A 16,396-nucleotide genomic window follows, 5' to 3' on the forward strand; every position below is an offset into this window, starting at 1 on the left:
CAGGGGTGCCCCACTGTGTGCTGTGAGCTGCTGTAGGGAAACTATCTCATCTCCCCGCACCCCTGTGGAGCTGGCGCAGGAATCAGCCCACTTACCGAGGCAGATTTGGGGGCTCCCCAGGGCAGGCCAGGCCTTGGCAGGGGCTGCATGTTGACCCAGCGCCCCAGCCCCAGCCCCAGCCCCAGGCAGGGAGGGGTCCTGCTGTCCTGTCAGGCCCCCACCCCCGGCCTCTGCTCTCACCCGCCCCCAGGACGCCCACTCCCGGCGCCAGTGGCGGACTCTGGAGGCCGTGCGGCACGTGGGCGTGGCCATCGTCTCCAGCGCCCTCACCACGGTCGTCGCCACGGTGCCCCTCTTCTTCTGCATCATTGCCCCTTTCGCCAAGTTCGGCAAGATCGTCGCGCTCAACACAGGCGTGTCCATCCTGTACACGCTCACGGTCAGCACGGCCCTGCTCGCCATCATGGCCCCCGGCTCCTTCACCCGCACCAGGACTTCCTTCCTCAAGGCCCTGGGCGCCGTGCTCCTGGCGGGGGCGCTGGGGCTGGGCGCCTGCCTCGCGCTGCTCCGCAGCGGCTACAAGATCCCCCTGCCCAGCCTGACCTCCCTATAGCCCCGGCGCCGGGTCCCCGCCTGCTCGCTTTGGTCCAGCCGGCGGGGACGCGACGCTTGTTCTCCGACCCCAGAAGCACTCTCTTTTCCTGCTCGGCCCCTGCTCGTTTTGTCCCCGGGCCTGGGCTGGAAGCCCCCCGTGGCCCTGGGCCAGAGCTGGGGGGTGAGGCCAGCAGCGGCCCTGCACTAGGTTACCCCCGACAGCGGAAGAGGCCCACCCTCCTCCCGGCCCGGTCACCACGGTGGTCAGGTCACTTCTGCAAGGGATGTGGAAACTGAGGCACCAGGGGTCAAAGTGACAGGCCGGCCACTGGGCCAGTGGCTGCTGCCTGGGCCCCACACCTCCCCTGGGGACTTGGCAGGATGGGCAAGCACAGTGGGTTCCAGGGCAGGGGCCTCCCACCCCTGCCTCTCCCCTCCCCTCCCCTCCCCTCCCCTCCGCTTCACCATGGCCATTGCCAGGTGGTCCCGTGGCCCTCCCCGAGCCTTGCGGTCCTGGCCAGAGAGGACAGAGGGACCAGCCTGGGGTTCTGCATGTCCTACCCTCGGCCCCAGCCTCAAGGGGCCTTTCTAAGACCCTCCCTGAGCGTGTGGGGGCCCCAGCACAACCTTCCTTATGGAGCCACCATCTCCCCAACCTGACTCCGGGGGGTGGGCCAGGGGGACGAGCTGGCCGAGCCTGCTGCCTGCTCACCGCAGATGGTTCCTATTAAAGTGAAATGAAACTACAGACCGCCGCCATTAACACAAGAATTTTAAGCATCGCTGGCTCTATCATATTCTTAAAGTGGAGATGAGTGTTCACGTGCTGCCCGGCCAGGAGGACATGGAGGTGGGGAGGAGGGGGCCTGAGCCGCTGGGGCCCGGGGCCTCAGGGGGCTTTGCTGGCCCAGGGCAAGACTGGGGGCCTCGGGGGCTCACTGCACGCCCCTTTCTTTAAGGTGCTCGTCTGGCTCCCCAGTTGGGACACTGTCACAGGCTGTTGGTGTGCCTGGCGTTGTGCTGGGACTGGGCCCTGAGGATGGGAAAGACCCCATCAAGGGTGGTCTCGGGCCAGCTCCCCCGGTCATCTGTCAATGTGAGGGGCTGAGGGCGCCAGACATGTGACACCGTGTCCCCTGCCTAGTGCTCGCCCGGCACCGAGTAGGGGCTGCGTATTTGCTGAGGGCACCTCAGGCCCTCGGACCCACCGCCTGCGGTGAGACAGAGCAAACCAGCATCTAACACTACGAGCCGCCACGTGGAAGTGACTGTGCCAGGGTCGGATTCGGTCGGCCTGGGTGCCCTGACACCGAGCCACACGCTGGGCAGCTGGCAAGAGCAGAGATGCACTCCTCAGGCTTCTGAGGCTGGAAGTTCAAAGTCAAGGTGTGGGCGGCGCTGGTTCCTTCTGGAGGGTCGGAGGGAGTGTCCATGCCCCTCCTTTCTGGTGACAGCCAGCGCCCCTGGTGTGCCCAGGGTGCAGACACGTCGCTGCCTCCACCTTCTTTCCCGTCCCGCTCACGTCCTGTCCCCTGTCGTTAGCACACCAGTCCCATTGGATGAGGGCCCACCTAACGGCCTCAACCTAGTCACCTGCGAAGACCCATCTCCAAATAAGCTCACGTTCACCGGTCCCAGGGTTCAGAATGTGTTTTGGGGGCAGAAGGGGACACGACACAACCGGTAACAGGACTGGACGTGGGTCAGCTCGTTCGTTAACCTGAAGGAGCGGCTGCTGTCATGCCGGTTTCACACGGGGACAGACCAGGACTCCAAGAAACGGACAGGCCCGGTCACGCGGGGGGTGACGGTGGAGCCGGACCCATCCCTGACCTCCTGCCCCGGGCGGAGTGTGCATCCCCCAGAGGATTGTAACTCAGGGTGATGACCAAGTTGGTGGCGAAGTCAGGAGGCCCGGTCCGAGGAAACGGAACGAAGCCCTTGAGCCCGCGCACTGCTGCACGCTTCAGCATTTTCCCCTCGGCCTTGCGCGCACCCGAGCCCTCGGAGGGGAGGCCCGGCGAAGAGCAGGGTGGCCGAGGGACAGGGTCGTGCTGGGGGTGACAGCCCCGGGGGCTGATCAGGGGTTCGGGCGGTCCCACCCAGGACTCTGGCAGTCCGCTCACGTGGGGAGTGCAACCAACGGATAGAGCGGAAATGGAGCTCCTCCTGCCCCCGCCCCCGCCCTGTTCCCATGACCCCTGTGGGAGGTCCAGGAAGCTTGTAGGAGGGGCCAGGTGGGGAAGGGGAGGGGCTGGCAAGTGAGCGAGACTTCCAGAAGGTGAGGACAGGACTGTCGTCCCCAAGTCCTGGTCCTGAGACCGTCCCAGTAACCCAGCTCCCCTGCGGAGGCACAGGCACGTGCGCGTCACTCGCGTGCAGTCCAAACGATGCCGTTCGTAAAGAGACCACCGAGCCCAAGTCCGTGCCCCAAAGGAACAGCTCCTCCTCCTTCCCCTTGGCCTCCATCTTTCCTGAGTGTTGTGGGGTTGTTAGGCCCGCAGGTCAAGGGTGGAGGAGGTGAGGCCCTGGTGTCCCGGTCCCCTGCCCGCCCCGGGGCCGCCCCGCATCAGCATGACCCTCATAGGTCTCCTGCGAGCTGGCTCCCATCCTGCAGATCAGCACCCCGGGGCCCCAGAGGGGCCGAGGAGTTCGCACAGCGACCACCAGGAACTCGCGCCCAGGGCTCCCGCCCCACCCCGCCCGCCTGCCAGGCTCCCCCTCTGCACATGGCATTCTCAACCTCAGAACGTTCTCTCCTCCTCAAAACTGGCCTGTCCTGGCCCCTTAGGCCCTGCAATGATGGCCCTGTCCAGCTCCCAGCAGGTAGCTCTCCCCTCCCAGGCGCAGGGGCCCAGGCAAGGCTGGGGGAAGAGCAGGGCGGCCACTGTTTGGGAATTCTGGGGAACTTCGGCCACACACCTGTCTGCTACCTGCCTGCAAATAAATGCGCCTCCGTCTTGCACGCAGGGTCCCTGAAGCATTAACTCCCATAAAGAGAGTCTTGACCTTCCTTTGCCGCTGATGCACAGCTCCTGGTCTTAATGAGCTTCTGTTGAGCATTCACGAGATGTTCTTCATTAGCTCGGGCACAGCAGCTACCCTGGGGTCTGCTGGGAAGTGTGGGCATTCGGGGGGAGGGCCGAGGAGAGGCCGAGGGACCCCTGACACCTGCATAGTTCCCCTGGGCCCCTGCTTCTCACCGTCTGTCCCTCAGAGACCAGGAGAGATCAAGTGCCAGCTTTTTCGGAGTGTCTGCCACGTCCCAGGCCCTAGCCATGCATTCTCAGAATCCTCACAGCATTCCTCAGAAGGGAAGGGTTTTTTTATCCTATTTCATCCTATTTATCCTATTTCCTACTGCTAAGGAAACTGCAGCCCAGAGATGTGAAGTAACTGGCCTGAGGCCACACAGCTTGTGAGTGACAGAGCTGGGTTGCCACCCAGGGCTTCTGGCTTCCGAGCGCGCACTCGCTCTCCCCTAGAGCCACCCGTCATCCAGCGTGATTTGACCAGCTGGGCAGCCAGGGTTCATCCTCAGCACAGGCACCCCCAGCGTGCCTCCCTCTCCCGACACCTAGAGTTGGGAGTCCAGCATCCAAGTCTTAGCTCCAGCCCTGCCTGGGCGACCTTCATCAAACCCCTGAGCATTGACTTAATGCCCCTGGAAAAGGGACCAGGGGGTGAAATGGCAGCCAGAACTCCAGCTCCTTCATGGCTGTGCTGCCAGGATTTGGTTCTAAAGTCAAGCCGCCCCCAGTGGCCACCCTCCTGTGAGTCTCTCCTGTTCTCATCACTGTCCACATCCTAGAAGCAGGGGAGTGCCCAATGGCACTGCTGGCCATTCATTTGATTGTGCAACAACGATTTACTGAGCACCTACTATGTGCCAGGCACTATTCGAGTCCTCGGTAATACTAGGGAATGCAAAAACAGCCCCAAACCCTCACCCCAAACCTTAGAGTCAAGGTGGGAAAAATAACAACAGAGTCCCCCAAATATATACCCACCAAGCAGAGGGCTGCAAGGGAGAAATGTGGGGGGGTAAGGCCACAAAGCCACGTGGCCTGGCTGGCAGAAGGATCCCTGGGGAAGTGGCTTCTGTGCTGAGGATGAGGACAGGTGTCCGTGCCCCTGGGGAATGGACCCCATGCGACACAGGCCTTCCCAAGCCGAAGGAAACTGCAACGTGATGTTGTGGCAGAAAAGAAGGGGTGCATCGTATATGACAGGGGACAAGGCTGGAGCCTTCCTGGGGGGGTGGACCGGGAAAGGGGCACCTGACTGGGCCAGGACGGAGCCTCTGGCCGTCTCAGGGACTTGGCACTCCTACCTGCAGGACTCAGAGTCACCCACCCACCCCACGAAGTAAATCGAGAGCAAGAGACAAAGCCCGTGGAGTGGCCCGCTGCACAACATTCTCAGACCAGCCTCGGTCACCCCGTTGCCGCAGAGAAAGTTGCCCAGGAAGAACCGAGCCTCCTTTTCCTCTCGGGGCCTCTGGGGAGGGGTTCAGAGCAGCCTCCACACCTGCTCCAGCAGGTTAAATGCTGTTGCCCTGGGCACTCGAGGCTCAGCCGAGTCCCATGAAGTGCCGGCCACTCCAAACAGACTTAAAATACGAGGCCAGCATCGGCAGGAGGGATGGGGTTCCAGACACCGCTGTTCACACACAGCCTGGGGGGTCCCAGGCTGGCACAGGGCCTGGCGTCTTTGCCCAGCCCTGCCCTTAAAGGCTGCCCGACCTGCTTTAAGGACTAGGTCTGCAGTCTCCGCGGTGGAACCAGGACGCAACAGCAGGTGGAGAGCGCCTCGTCGCCACAAGGGGGCGCTCAGGCCCACCCGCCACGCCTTCCGGAAAGGAGTTCAAAGGGAGCCTCGCTTTTGGTGTCCCCACCTTTAATCTGTCCCCCGACGAAGCCTGTTCTTCTCTCTTCTGGTCCCTGTACCTTGGTTTTACTTTGAGGCTCCTACCCCAACCCAGACTTTGCGATGCGCATGAAGCAGAGGCCACCCTACCACACCCAACCCCTCCACCATGAGTAACCATGTGACCTAGTCCTGACCAATCAGTGCATCCCATCTTCCTGGCCACAGTGATTGGTTGAGGGGTAGCCACCTGACCAAATCTGTCCAACGAGTGTCTTCCCGGGACTCGCTGAAACTATTGGGAAAGATGAGCAAGATTTCTAGGCTGCGGGAGAAAAGCCTAGAGCCTGCCTCGGAATGAGGCCAACCGAGGAAAGCAGAGCCAAGGATGGAAGACGGATTTCTGATGACATCACTTAAGCCCCTGGATCTAGCCATGCCTGATGCTGACCATCCAAGTTTTTTTTTTTTCCTTAAACCAATCCATTCCTTTTTTCCTTAAGCCACTTTGAACAAGGTTCTCTTTCACTTTAAATCAGGAGTCCCAACTAAACAGCACCTCCCCACCCACCCACCCACTTCACACAGCCTCTCAAAAGGCTTCATTGTATTCCTATCTCACAGGCTAAACCCCCAGCTCTTTCACATGGCCTCCGAAACCTGGCCCCAAACCCCTGCAGGCTCGTCTCCTTCCAGGTCCTCCAACCACGCTGGGCTCTTCGGCCTCCCCAGACACCCCCCCATCTCCGTCCTGGACAACACACACCCCCTCCCCTCTCTCTTCCCCCCTTAACACCTGCTGAGTTCCAACCTGCCTGTCAAGGCGCAGTTCAGATGCCACCTCCGCCAGGAAGGCTTCCTCTGCCTCCTCCTGACTCTTTGCTGGGACACCAAGCCCAGGCTTTGATGAGTCGTGTCGACGTCCATCTTCGGGGCTGGCCATGTCCTTTTCCTGAGCAAGGACAAGGCGGTGCCCACCCCTGTGACTGCCCGAGGAAGCTGGATTCTATCCGAGGGGAACGGGGACACAACAGAGGGGTTTTTTTCTCTCTTTTTTTTTTAAAGCAGGATACCATTTTACGCCTATCCGGTTTGTAAAACTTGAAGCGTCTGATAGCACGCCCTGTTGGCGAGGCTGGGGGGAAGCAGGCTCTCTTTGCGTGCCGGTGGGAGTACACACTGCTTCCGCCATCGTGGAGGGGGACTTGCAGGGACGACCACATCCCCGTCACGAGCCTTTCGGTTCAGCAATCCCGTTCTGGGCATCTTTCGTGCGGGTAAACTTACCCTTGGCCACGTGTGGAAGTTCTTCGCCGAAGCTTTGACCGGGAGCCCTGAAACACCCACGCACCCAGGGACGGGCCAGCTACATTACAGTCGGTCCGATCAGACGAGAGGGTACCCGCAGCTGTGGGGAAAGAGCGCGGAGGCTTTCTGAGGGCTGATGTGCAAAACATCCCCAAGCCGTTTTAAGGTGGCAAAACAGGGTGTACAACGCCCTAGCCTGTGTGTTTAAAAAGTGGGGAGGTGGGCAAACATACACTGCTTTTGTTGTGTACGCACAAGGACACTCTGAAGGAAACCCAGGGAAAACTAAAGCAGTGGTCACCGGTGGGGGTGGGTGCAGGAAGCCGTGAGAGGAAGGCTTTCGTTACAAATCTCGCCATTCTCTTGCATTTTGACTGCAGGAGTGTGTTACCCGGATGGTTTCCTTAAAGCCAGGTAGAGAAGTGGCCTTCAGTAGCGCCTTAGAAAGCCTCCTGGCGGTGGCAGGGGAGTGAGGTGAGGCAGGGGCGCACCCTCGCCCCAACAAGGCATCAGCAAACATCAGCGGAAGTTCTGGGAGCCAGGAGTCACCAGGAGCTGCCTTCCGCCTGCTCTGCTCACAGACGGGGACGGACGAGGGACATGGCCCACTCTGTAGCCCACCCGCCTGGCCTGCCGACCCTTGCAGCGATCAGGAGGGTGGCATCACCTGACTGATGCCACGTCCTCCCTCCTTGTGGCTGAGCTGGCAGAGGGAAAGCTTGGACCACGAGGGCAGCGCACGGGGCGACAGGAAGAGCCTGGAGCCGGGCTGTGGGGTTATGCTGATGCGGAGTCAGAGAAACCGGGGTTCGCAGCCTCATTCTGCTCCCATTATCTGCAAATGTGGGCCGATCCTTTGCTCTGTCTTAACCTGTTTGCTCACCCACTAAATAGCATAATAACATTCATCACGCCTGGGTGTCTTTTAAAGGAGGTAATGTATGTCGAGGGCTCGGCCGTAGAGATGCCTGTGAAGCCATCATCACAACCATTATCATTGTAATAAAATAGACTTCTCCCAACTCAGGATAGCATTTATGTGCTTGGAGTTGCAAAGCACTTGAATAAATAAGGAACCGCGCTCTCCTTGATTAGTTTCTCTCTGACGGTGGGTGGAATGTTTTCTTTTTCCATTGAGGCGTTGGCGAGAGGGAAGCAGGAACGGTCCTGGAAGGCAGTTGCCTTCTGAGCTTCTGGTCTCCCCGGGAAGAACCCCTGGGAAGAACACCCCCCAGGGAACCCACTTGTTCCCGGAGGCTGAGAGACACGTCGACAGACTTGACCCAAGCGCAGCTGGTCCTGCACAGCATAGATCACCTGACTCCCAGCTCGCATCAGTACAGTGATCGCTGTTTTAAGCCACTGAGGTTGCGGAGATTAGTTATGCAGCACTATTGCAGCAGTAGCTGGCTACAGCCTCCTTTATTACTTCCAGAGTAAAGGTGAAGGTCCTCCATGTGGCCTTCCAGGCCTTTTGGGACCTCTGATGATTTCCCTGTTTTCGTCTCATGCTCCTGCCTCCTCACCTGACACCTCAGGCCAAAGCTAGACCAAACTTCTCAAAAGTTGCTGGTAAGGGCAGAGCTGTGGCTCCATGCCGGACCTTGGCACGGGCTGGTCTCCCTGCCTGGAATGCTCCTCCTCTTCCTGCTGCACCTTCATACTCCTCCCCAGCCCTCAGCACTCAGCTTCCTCCAGGAAGCCTTCCCTGGTGCCCCAAGTCTGGGTCAGTTGTCCCGGGATGTGAGTCCACGGCATTAGTTCCTACCTGTGCCTGTATTTGCAGCGACCTCCTGCTTGCCTCTGTCTCCCCACTAGCGCACGCTCCGTGAAGGCAAAGATGGGCGTCCCAGTTCCTGGCATAGAGGATGCTCACGGTGAATATCTACTTACTGAATGAGTTTCCCATCCCTTCGAGCCTCCACCTGTCTACCTGGAAAATGGGAAGCATCTCATCGGAACTGGGGCGGCGCGATGCCCTCCCCTTGCTCCACTGCGGGAGGAGGACTTAGCAGCAGGCGCCCATCACCGTCCGACAGCCCTGCAGCCCCTCCTGGCCGCCAGCCTCCTCCCGCCTCTTCTCACAGGGACTCCGGATCATCAGCGGGAGATCAAGGGGGCCTTTGTTCTGCGCAAACCCACCCGAGGGACATGCTGCCTGCACTTGTCTGGCTTGCGTGGGGAGAGAAGGCTTCTGACTGGGCTGTCCCCTGCCTCTTTGCTCTGCCTGCCCAGGCGCCTTCGGGACTGATCTGTCTCGCCTGGTGAGAAGGAGAAGAACTCTGCAGGCAGGCGGGGGAGGGAAGGAGGCGGAGATGTCCTGAGTCCCTCGCAGAGGGCTCCTCAGCACCCACGACAGGACTTCATCCCACACCCTTCCTGGAAGGCAGGCGTGCCCCAGTCTGCAGAGGCGGGGATGACTCTCCCGTTTGCCCCCAGCGGTGGGCTTCCGGCCCAGGCTGGCCGACTCCAAGGTCATTATCCACTGCTTTATTGCTCACTCTGGAGCAATGACCCGGAGCTCCTCAGGGGTGCAAGTAGCACCCGAGGGGACAGAGGCCATCGATGACATTATTACAATAAAAAAAGAAAGCCTTGCCCTGGCTGGCGTAGCTCAGTGGATTGAGTGCTGGCTGAGAACCAAAGTGTCGCAGGTTCGATTCCCAGTCAGGGTACATGCCTGGGTTGCAGGCCATGACCCCCAGTAACCGCACATTGATATTTCTCTCTCTCTCTCTTTCTCCCTCCCTTCCCTCTCTAAAAGTAAATAAATGAAATCTTTAAAAAATAAAAGAAAAAAAAGCCTCCTCCCCCAGACAGGGACAGCACTATGCCATTCACAAGAGGCTGTCACATTCAGAATTTCACTGACTCCTCTCCACTCTGGAAGCCAGCCCTATCGCCAGCCTATCTTGCAGACAGGAAAACCTTACAGCGGTGAAGTGACGTCCCCGGGGCCTCTCGGCAAATGGGGAAGCGGAGGCAGGACTCCTCCCAGCGTGTCCCCTGCACCACCAAGTTCCAGACGTCCCACTCAGATGCTCTGGGGCCCGAGCCCCAGGGAGACTCTGACAAGCCCGATACGTGGGGACAGACACATCCTTTCCCCACAGTGCGGCAATCACACCAGCAGGCTGCTCCGTGACCTCGTGCAGGCCACACGACACCCGGCCTGAGCCTCAGCACACCAGCTGCTGCTCACTGCTGCCTGTCAGACCATCTCGAACATCAAGTGGCTTCAAACAACCATTTGTTCAGCTCGTGATTCTGTGAGCTGATGAAATTAAGTGGAACTCTTCTGGATGGTTCTTCTGGTGCTAGAGGGCTCGCTCTCGTGTCTGCAGTCAGCCGGGGATTAGCTGCCTGGTTTTGCTTCGGGGGCTCAGCTGGCTGTCAGACTGCGGGAACGGGGTCACAGGGCCATGCGTCACTCACAGGCAGCGTCCAGGCTTCTGGAGAATGAGTGGGGTGCACAAGGCCTCCTTTTGTGGGTTGAATCATGAACCCCCCTCAAATTCACAAGTGGAAGCCCTCACCCCAGTACCTCAGAAGGTGGCCTTATTTGAAAACGGAGTCTTTAAAGAGGGGATTGGGTTAAAATGAGGCTAGTCGGGTGGTTCCTGACCTAACTTGACTCTTGTCAGGACAAGCGGAGGCGGTTGGGACATGCAGAGGACACCGGGGGTGTGCACACACAGAGGGACGGCCAGGTGCAGCGGCAGCAAGAGGGTGGCCCTCTACGAGCCAGGGAGAGGCGCCTCAGGAGGAACCAACCCGCCAGCACCTTGATCTTGGACTTCCAGCCTCCCCAACTGTGAGAAGATACGTTTTGGTTGTTTAAGCCACTCCGTGGTACCTGGCTATGGTCGCCCTAGAAAACCAACCCAACTGGCGTCCTTGTAGAAAGGAGAGATTTGGACACAGACACACACAGAGAGAAGACGCTGTGAAAACGGAGGACTGGAGCATCGCACCCTCCAGCCAATGGGAACGCCCAAACGTGTGGGCACGCCGGCAGAAGCTGCAAGAGGCGAGGAAGGGTCCTCCCCTGCGGGGTTCAGAGGCTGGCACCTTGGCCTTGGAATTCTAGCTTCCAGAACCGTGAGATGATGGATGTCTCTGGTTTAGGGCCCCAGCTGGGGTGTGTTGTGCGGACCTGCCCCTGGAAATGGTGACACCTCCCGAAGCCTCGGGTCAAAACCGGCACATCGTCACCTCTCCTGCATCCTCCCGTCAGAGTCCATGCGGGGCAGCCCGGATTCGGACGGTGGGAAATAGACTATATACAACCCCGGGGGGGGGGGAGGGGCTGCAAAGTCAGGTTGCAAAACGGTGGGGATACAGTGAGAATAATTGTTGCTAGTTTTACAAACAACCAACAGCGCTGAATTACTCCATCTGTTGACTGGGGCCAGTGACTGGGTGCAACTCAGAGTTCCCGTGAGGAGTCAACAAGGCAACAAGGACAAAGCCCTTAGGACAGAGGGTGACACAGGTGAGGGCTCCATAAATGCCAGGATGGTCTGTCACTCACTGAGCCCCAGTGCCGGGCATGGAGCAGGACTCCAGGAAGAATCTAGTGAATTCCACTGCTTCGGTGTGGAACCCAGCCTGCCCGCCTGCCTGCCCGCCTGCAGGGGCTCACCCAGTGCCAGTGCTTGAAGGTGCCCAGTGCACAGCGAAAAAGCTGCCACTTAAGCCAACAGCCTCATTCCTGTGGCAGCCGCCGTGGAGAACATAAAGGCCACTCAAAGGCCAGGCTCACTCTTCATGGCAGGCTGCTTCCCAAGCACGTGCTCCTGTCTCCTGGTCCAGGTGGAGGCAGCGACCCACGGAGAAGGGGCATGGCTGCCTCCCCTTCCAAGTCAGGCAGAGCTAGCTCAGAAGCAGGTCAGCTCTTCCGGGGGCGCGACTGTGCTCCGCCCTCCTCCCCAAATTGTCACGGTTGCATGATGCACAGGCGGGTCGTAGATATGCAAGCTCTTTGCAGCACCCCGTTCCTGCCCTGACTGTCTCGGACACCAGAGACTTCAGAGTGACTGAGAATTTCCAGCTGTCAGTCTCGGGGAACAGAGGTCACAGGGCCACTGTCACTCACCGGGCTTGTTCACGAAGTAGCATTGGGGCTCCGGGAGCGTGAGTGTGAGTGCCCGTGACCCCCTCTGATGGGCTGAATCCCACAAGGCGGGATTATCAACCTTCGTTTCAGAAAAAGAGGGAAAGCCGACCCAAAAAAAATGCAATTTATGAAATGAAATTCTAGTGTGACACTCAACTAAATTAACAATGTATAGATAACTCACAACGCTCATATCATTAAGCAAATGCACTTTAAATTGATTTCAAATTAGCGCCCTAATGATTTCCCCCAGGTCCGGTCTCTGCCGGCCCCCAGACAGCGTTTCTGGTGAGGGATAGGTGTGCAATAACCGCTTCTTTATTCCATAATTGAAGCCATAATTGAACTTGAGGTCATATCCAAGGGCCCTATTGATGTGCGTAAAGAGAGAGAAAGTGCTGACAGCCACCTCTTCGGGCCGTGGGGGAGGGAGGGGCCGGGGGAGAACCCCGCAGCTGCGGCAGATCTGGAGACCCCTTCTGTGTGACCTGCAGGGGTCTTGGTGGCTGATGGGGGAGTTAAATGACCTGGGGACAGGCGGCGCTCCCGATCTCGGTCCTGCAGGGACTCCCTGAAGGTACATGCCAAGGATCTGTGTGACCCTTCCCGGGGCACCGGGACGAACACTTCCCCTTATCCCACCTCGCCGTGACTACCTGCCCCCACAACTCTCCAGGCCGAGGAAACCCAAGCCAATATGTGCACCCCACACATATATTTGTTCTGTCCTCCCCTATCCCCACCCTGAGTTCTGAGTCCTTTCACCTTCACCCCAGCTCAGACCTCCCCCACTCCAGTAGGCAGAAGGTCTCTGGGCCTAGCTGGCTCAGCTCTGACCAGTCTCGTTGCAGGAAGTATGAACCATTGCCCTCTCTGTGGCTCTCTCAACAATGGGGCCATAGGGACCTGTAGCTTCATCTCAAGAGAACATTGGAGCATCATTGCATTCTACACTAGCCACTTTGGCTGGTCTGAATCCAGAGATTTTTTTCTCCTGCAGAGAATATGCCAGATAGCCCTGGCTGGCATAGCTCAGTGGATTGAGTGCGGGCTGAGAACCAAAGTGTCGCAGGTTCGATTCCCAGTCAGGGCACATGCCTGGGTTGCAGGCCATGACCCCCAGCAACTGCACATTGATGTTTCTCTCTCTCTCTCTTTCTCCCTCCCTTCCCTCTCTAAAAATAAATAAATAAAATCCTAAAAAAAAAGAATATGCCAGATAAGTAAAAGTGGAAGGAGAAAGAGAGAGGGAGAAAGAGGGGTCCAGAGGAAAGGAGTGAGGAGCATGATAGAGATTTCATACTTAAAAAGAAGAGTGCATGGGAGGGAGTAGGGGGAGAGAGAGAGAGAGAGGTTTCACAGAGGAGCAAACGTATAAGGGAAATCTCATGATGCCAAGTTCGGAGAGACCAGCCAGGGGGATGAGGCAGACTGTGGGTACTGGGTCTCCTAATAAATGTATCCGCATTTAGGATAACCTGTAAAATGCTCCGTGTATGCCCTGGTGATTATTGGGCTGTCTACAGTAACGTCAAACTTGAACCCTAACGTTATCTCAAGGTAATAGCAGTAGATACAATGCTCCCAAATATCATAAACCCTGGAGAAAAGGCAGGAGGGAAGAACAAAGCTTGCTCTTTTCCCTGCTGCCTTCCCTGTCCTGCCATTGGAGCATATAGCTCCTGGCAGATTTTTGAAGTCTCCTTTGAGTATGTGGAGCTTCCAGGATTCCTCCGTGGCTCCCAGCTCTTTTTGAATGTTGCCGCCTAGGGTGTGGAGAGAGAGGGGGAGGTCATTCATCCTAAGCTCCAAAGCATCTCATTCCGATTCCACTGTAGGAGTCGGTTACGGTGATGACCAGACAGAAGAAAGGTCTGAGGGAAGAAGGTCTCTGGTTTCTAGGAAGAGATCACTAGGGAATGGTCATCTAATCAATATCGATCCATAAAGTGTTCCAGGAAAACCTGAAGCCACATTATTAAACAGAGCCTTCCCCCAGAACATCTTCTCCATTGGTCAGAGAATGCACATAAGGAAAAATCAGGAAGAAGGATTTAATCTTTCCAAAAAAAAATGACTGTCACTTAATATAGTCATTTTGGAAATATATGTACGCCACGACCAGCAATTCCACTCCTGGGTACACACCCAACATACATAAGTGCTTCATCCATCAAAAAGGGATGCGGAAGAATGTTCACAGCTTATTCAAATTAGCCTCAGTCTGGAAATGCTCCAAATGTCCATCAACAGTAGAGTGGATCAATAAACAGCAATCTTTCACACAAGCGAGTATTATAAAGCAATAAAAAAGAAGAAACTAATGCTATGCAGCAACACGAATGAACCTTGAGACATAATGTCGAAGGAAAGAAGTTGGACTCAGAAGAGTTCATACGCAATGATCTCATGTATGCGAAATTTAAGAACAAGAAAAACCAATCCCTGGTGACAGAGGTCAGAACAGTGGTGGCCCTTGGGGGGCGGTGGCACATGGGGATGGTGCTGAAAACGTTATGTATTTTTATCCGGGTGGTGGCTACACACACACACACACACACACACACATGCATGCACTTTAAGCTCTATATTTAAGATTTGTGTACTTTATGGAAGTTGTGCCTCAAAAATTTCAACAAACATTTTTCAGCGGTCAGCCCATCACTCCGGAATTTAAATCACCACCTGTCAGTCACTCCTCGAGGGCCACGAGATTCACAGAGCGGGCGCGTCCTTTTCCACCGTGGGGGAAGCAGAAAGGTATCTGCCTGTTTTGCAAATGAGGATACTGAGGAGGGGAGTCTCCGGGCGGAGGCACCGTGGCAGACCATGAGCCTGAGGCCGGACTGACAGGTGTCACGCGAGTGCAGCCCATGAATTCTCGGTCTATGGCATCTCTGCCCTTGCTCGTGGCATTACGGGTGTGATTCACAACGCCTGCGGCTGGACACGCTCCTCAGAGCTGCCAGAGGGGCTCATCATTCCGCAGCCCGACCGCTCTCCCTGGAGCTGAATAGGATGGCGGTGGCAGCCCCTCCTAAACAGCCTCCAGGAATGCCAGATGAGAATCGGATTCTGGTCCTGGCGTGGGATTTCCAGCAGCTGTCATTGCAGTGCGACGCAGCTGTGGCAGGGCACGGTGACCTCGCGCCGCCAGGCAGCTCCGGGACGCTCTTTCAGCACCTCGGACAGAGGTGCCCTGGCCGCGGCTCGCGCGCCAAATGGGGGAGGAGACAAACGGGATGGTGAAACGGGTTTGTGGAAAGTTCTCTTCCCGTCCGTGGTTCACTATTTACGCACAACGTCCCTGCTTCCAGCTTTCTGTAACAAATTAAATTCCGACGGCGTTAAAAACGTATGTGCGATGAGAAGATTGGTTTGGAAGACAGCCAACATTTCCCTTGCTTTCACCTCCCCCTTCTCCCTCTAATCCAGGTGTCTCCCAGGGGACTCGCGCATAGTGGGGAGGGGGCCGTCGGGGGGTGAGGGGCGATACCCGGGTGAATGGAGCTTCTCACAATTAGCGTTGTCAGTGAAGGACATGGGCAGGAAATCGGAACCCCTGGGACCCTGCTTACCTTCCCTCTGAAACTTAAGTGCAAGAATACCTTCCTCTCTGAGAGAAAAAAGCGGGGGCGGGGGGGGCGTTATTTAGAAATCTTTCCTTTAAAATATGTGCACCATCAATGACCTCGTTCATTCAACCAGCATTTATTGGAAACCAATTGTGTGCCAGGGCTTGTGCTAAGCCCTGGAAATGCAGTGATGAGCCGAATACATGCCCTACATTCTAGGGGGAGGGAAACACAGGGAGTAAATAAGCATACCAATAATTAGGACAAAGTTTCCACGTGTTGTAGGTTCTATTCAGGAAATAAGCGGAGTAAAAGGCTGGATGGTGACTGGGTGAGACCGGCTGTCGCTAGGGTCATCGGGGCAGGGAGCTCTGGACCATGGTGTCTGAGTTGAGGCTTGAACAGTGAGGAGGAGCCAGACTTGGGAAGATCTAGCAGAAATTCATTCCGGGAAAAGGGTGCAGCCGCTGCAAAGGTGCTTGGGTGGAAACAACCGTGGCACATTCAAGGGACAGAACGGGAGGCCAGGCCCGAAGCAGGGTGCTTGAGGGGCAGACAGGGAGGAGGTAAAGCTGGAGAAGTAAGCAGAGGCCCGATCACGAGGGCCCTGCAGGCTGTACCAGGAGTTTGGATCTCCAGCATGTGAGGAACATCATCTGATTCGTGCACAAAGCAACCTGCTTTTCTGCCCTGGCCTGGCGGCTCAGCTGACTACAGTGTCAATCATCCCATGCACTAGAACGTTCCTGGTCAGGGCACATACCTAGGTTACGGGTTTGATCCCCAGCTGGGGCATGTATGGGAGGCAACCCATCAATGTTTCTCTCTCGCATTGATCTCTCTCTCTCTCCCTGTCCCTCCCTCTATTTCTAAAATCAATAAACATTTCCTTGGGCGAGGATTTTAAAAATGAAATAAAATGAAACAACCT

General features: G+C 57.0%; 1 protein-coding gene across 2 annotated transcripts in view; it reads left to right on the plus strand.

The window, feature by feature from the left end:
* The window catches only part of DISP3 (dispatched RND transporter family member 3), a 44,070-nt gene extending 42,696 nt beyond the window's left edge, over positions 1 to 1,374 (plus strand). For both annotated transcript variants that reach the window (XM_036025308.1, XM_028514020.2), the window contains exon 21: positions 251 to 1,374. In XM_036025308.1, the coding sequence (XP_035881201.1) occupies positions 251 to 613 (363 nt within the window). In that variant the 3' untranslated portion in view covers positions 614 to 1,374. The remainder of the gene's footprint in view (positions 1 to 250) is intronic.
* The last annotated feature ends 15,022 nt before the right edge of the window (positions 1,375 to 16,396 follow it).

This window comes from Phyllostomus discolor, chromosome 5 (assembly GCF_004126475.2).
Source record: "Phyllostomus discolor isolate MPI-MPIP mPhyDis1 chromosome 5, mPhyDis1.pri.v3, whole genome shotgun sequence".
Classification (NCBI taxonomy): Eukaryota; Metazoa; Chordata; class Mammalia; order Chiroptera; family Phyllostomidae; genus Phyllostomus; species Phyllostomus discolor.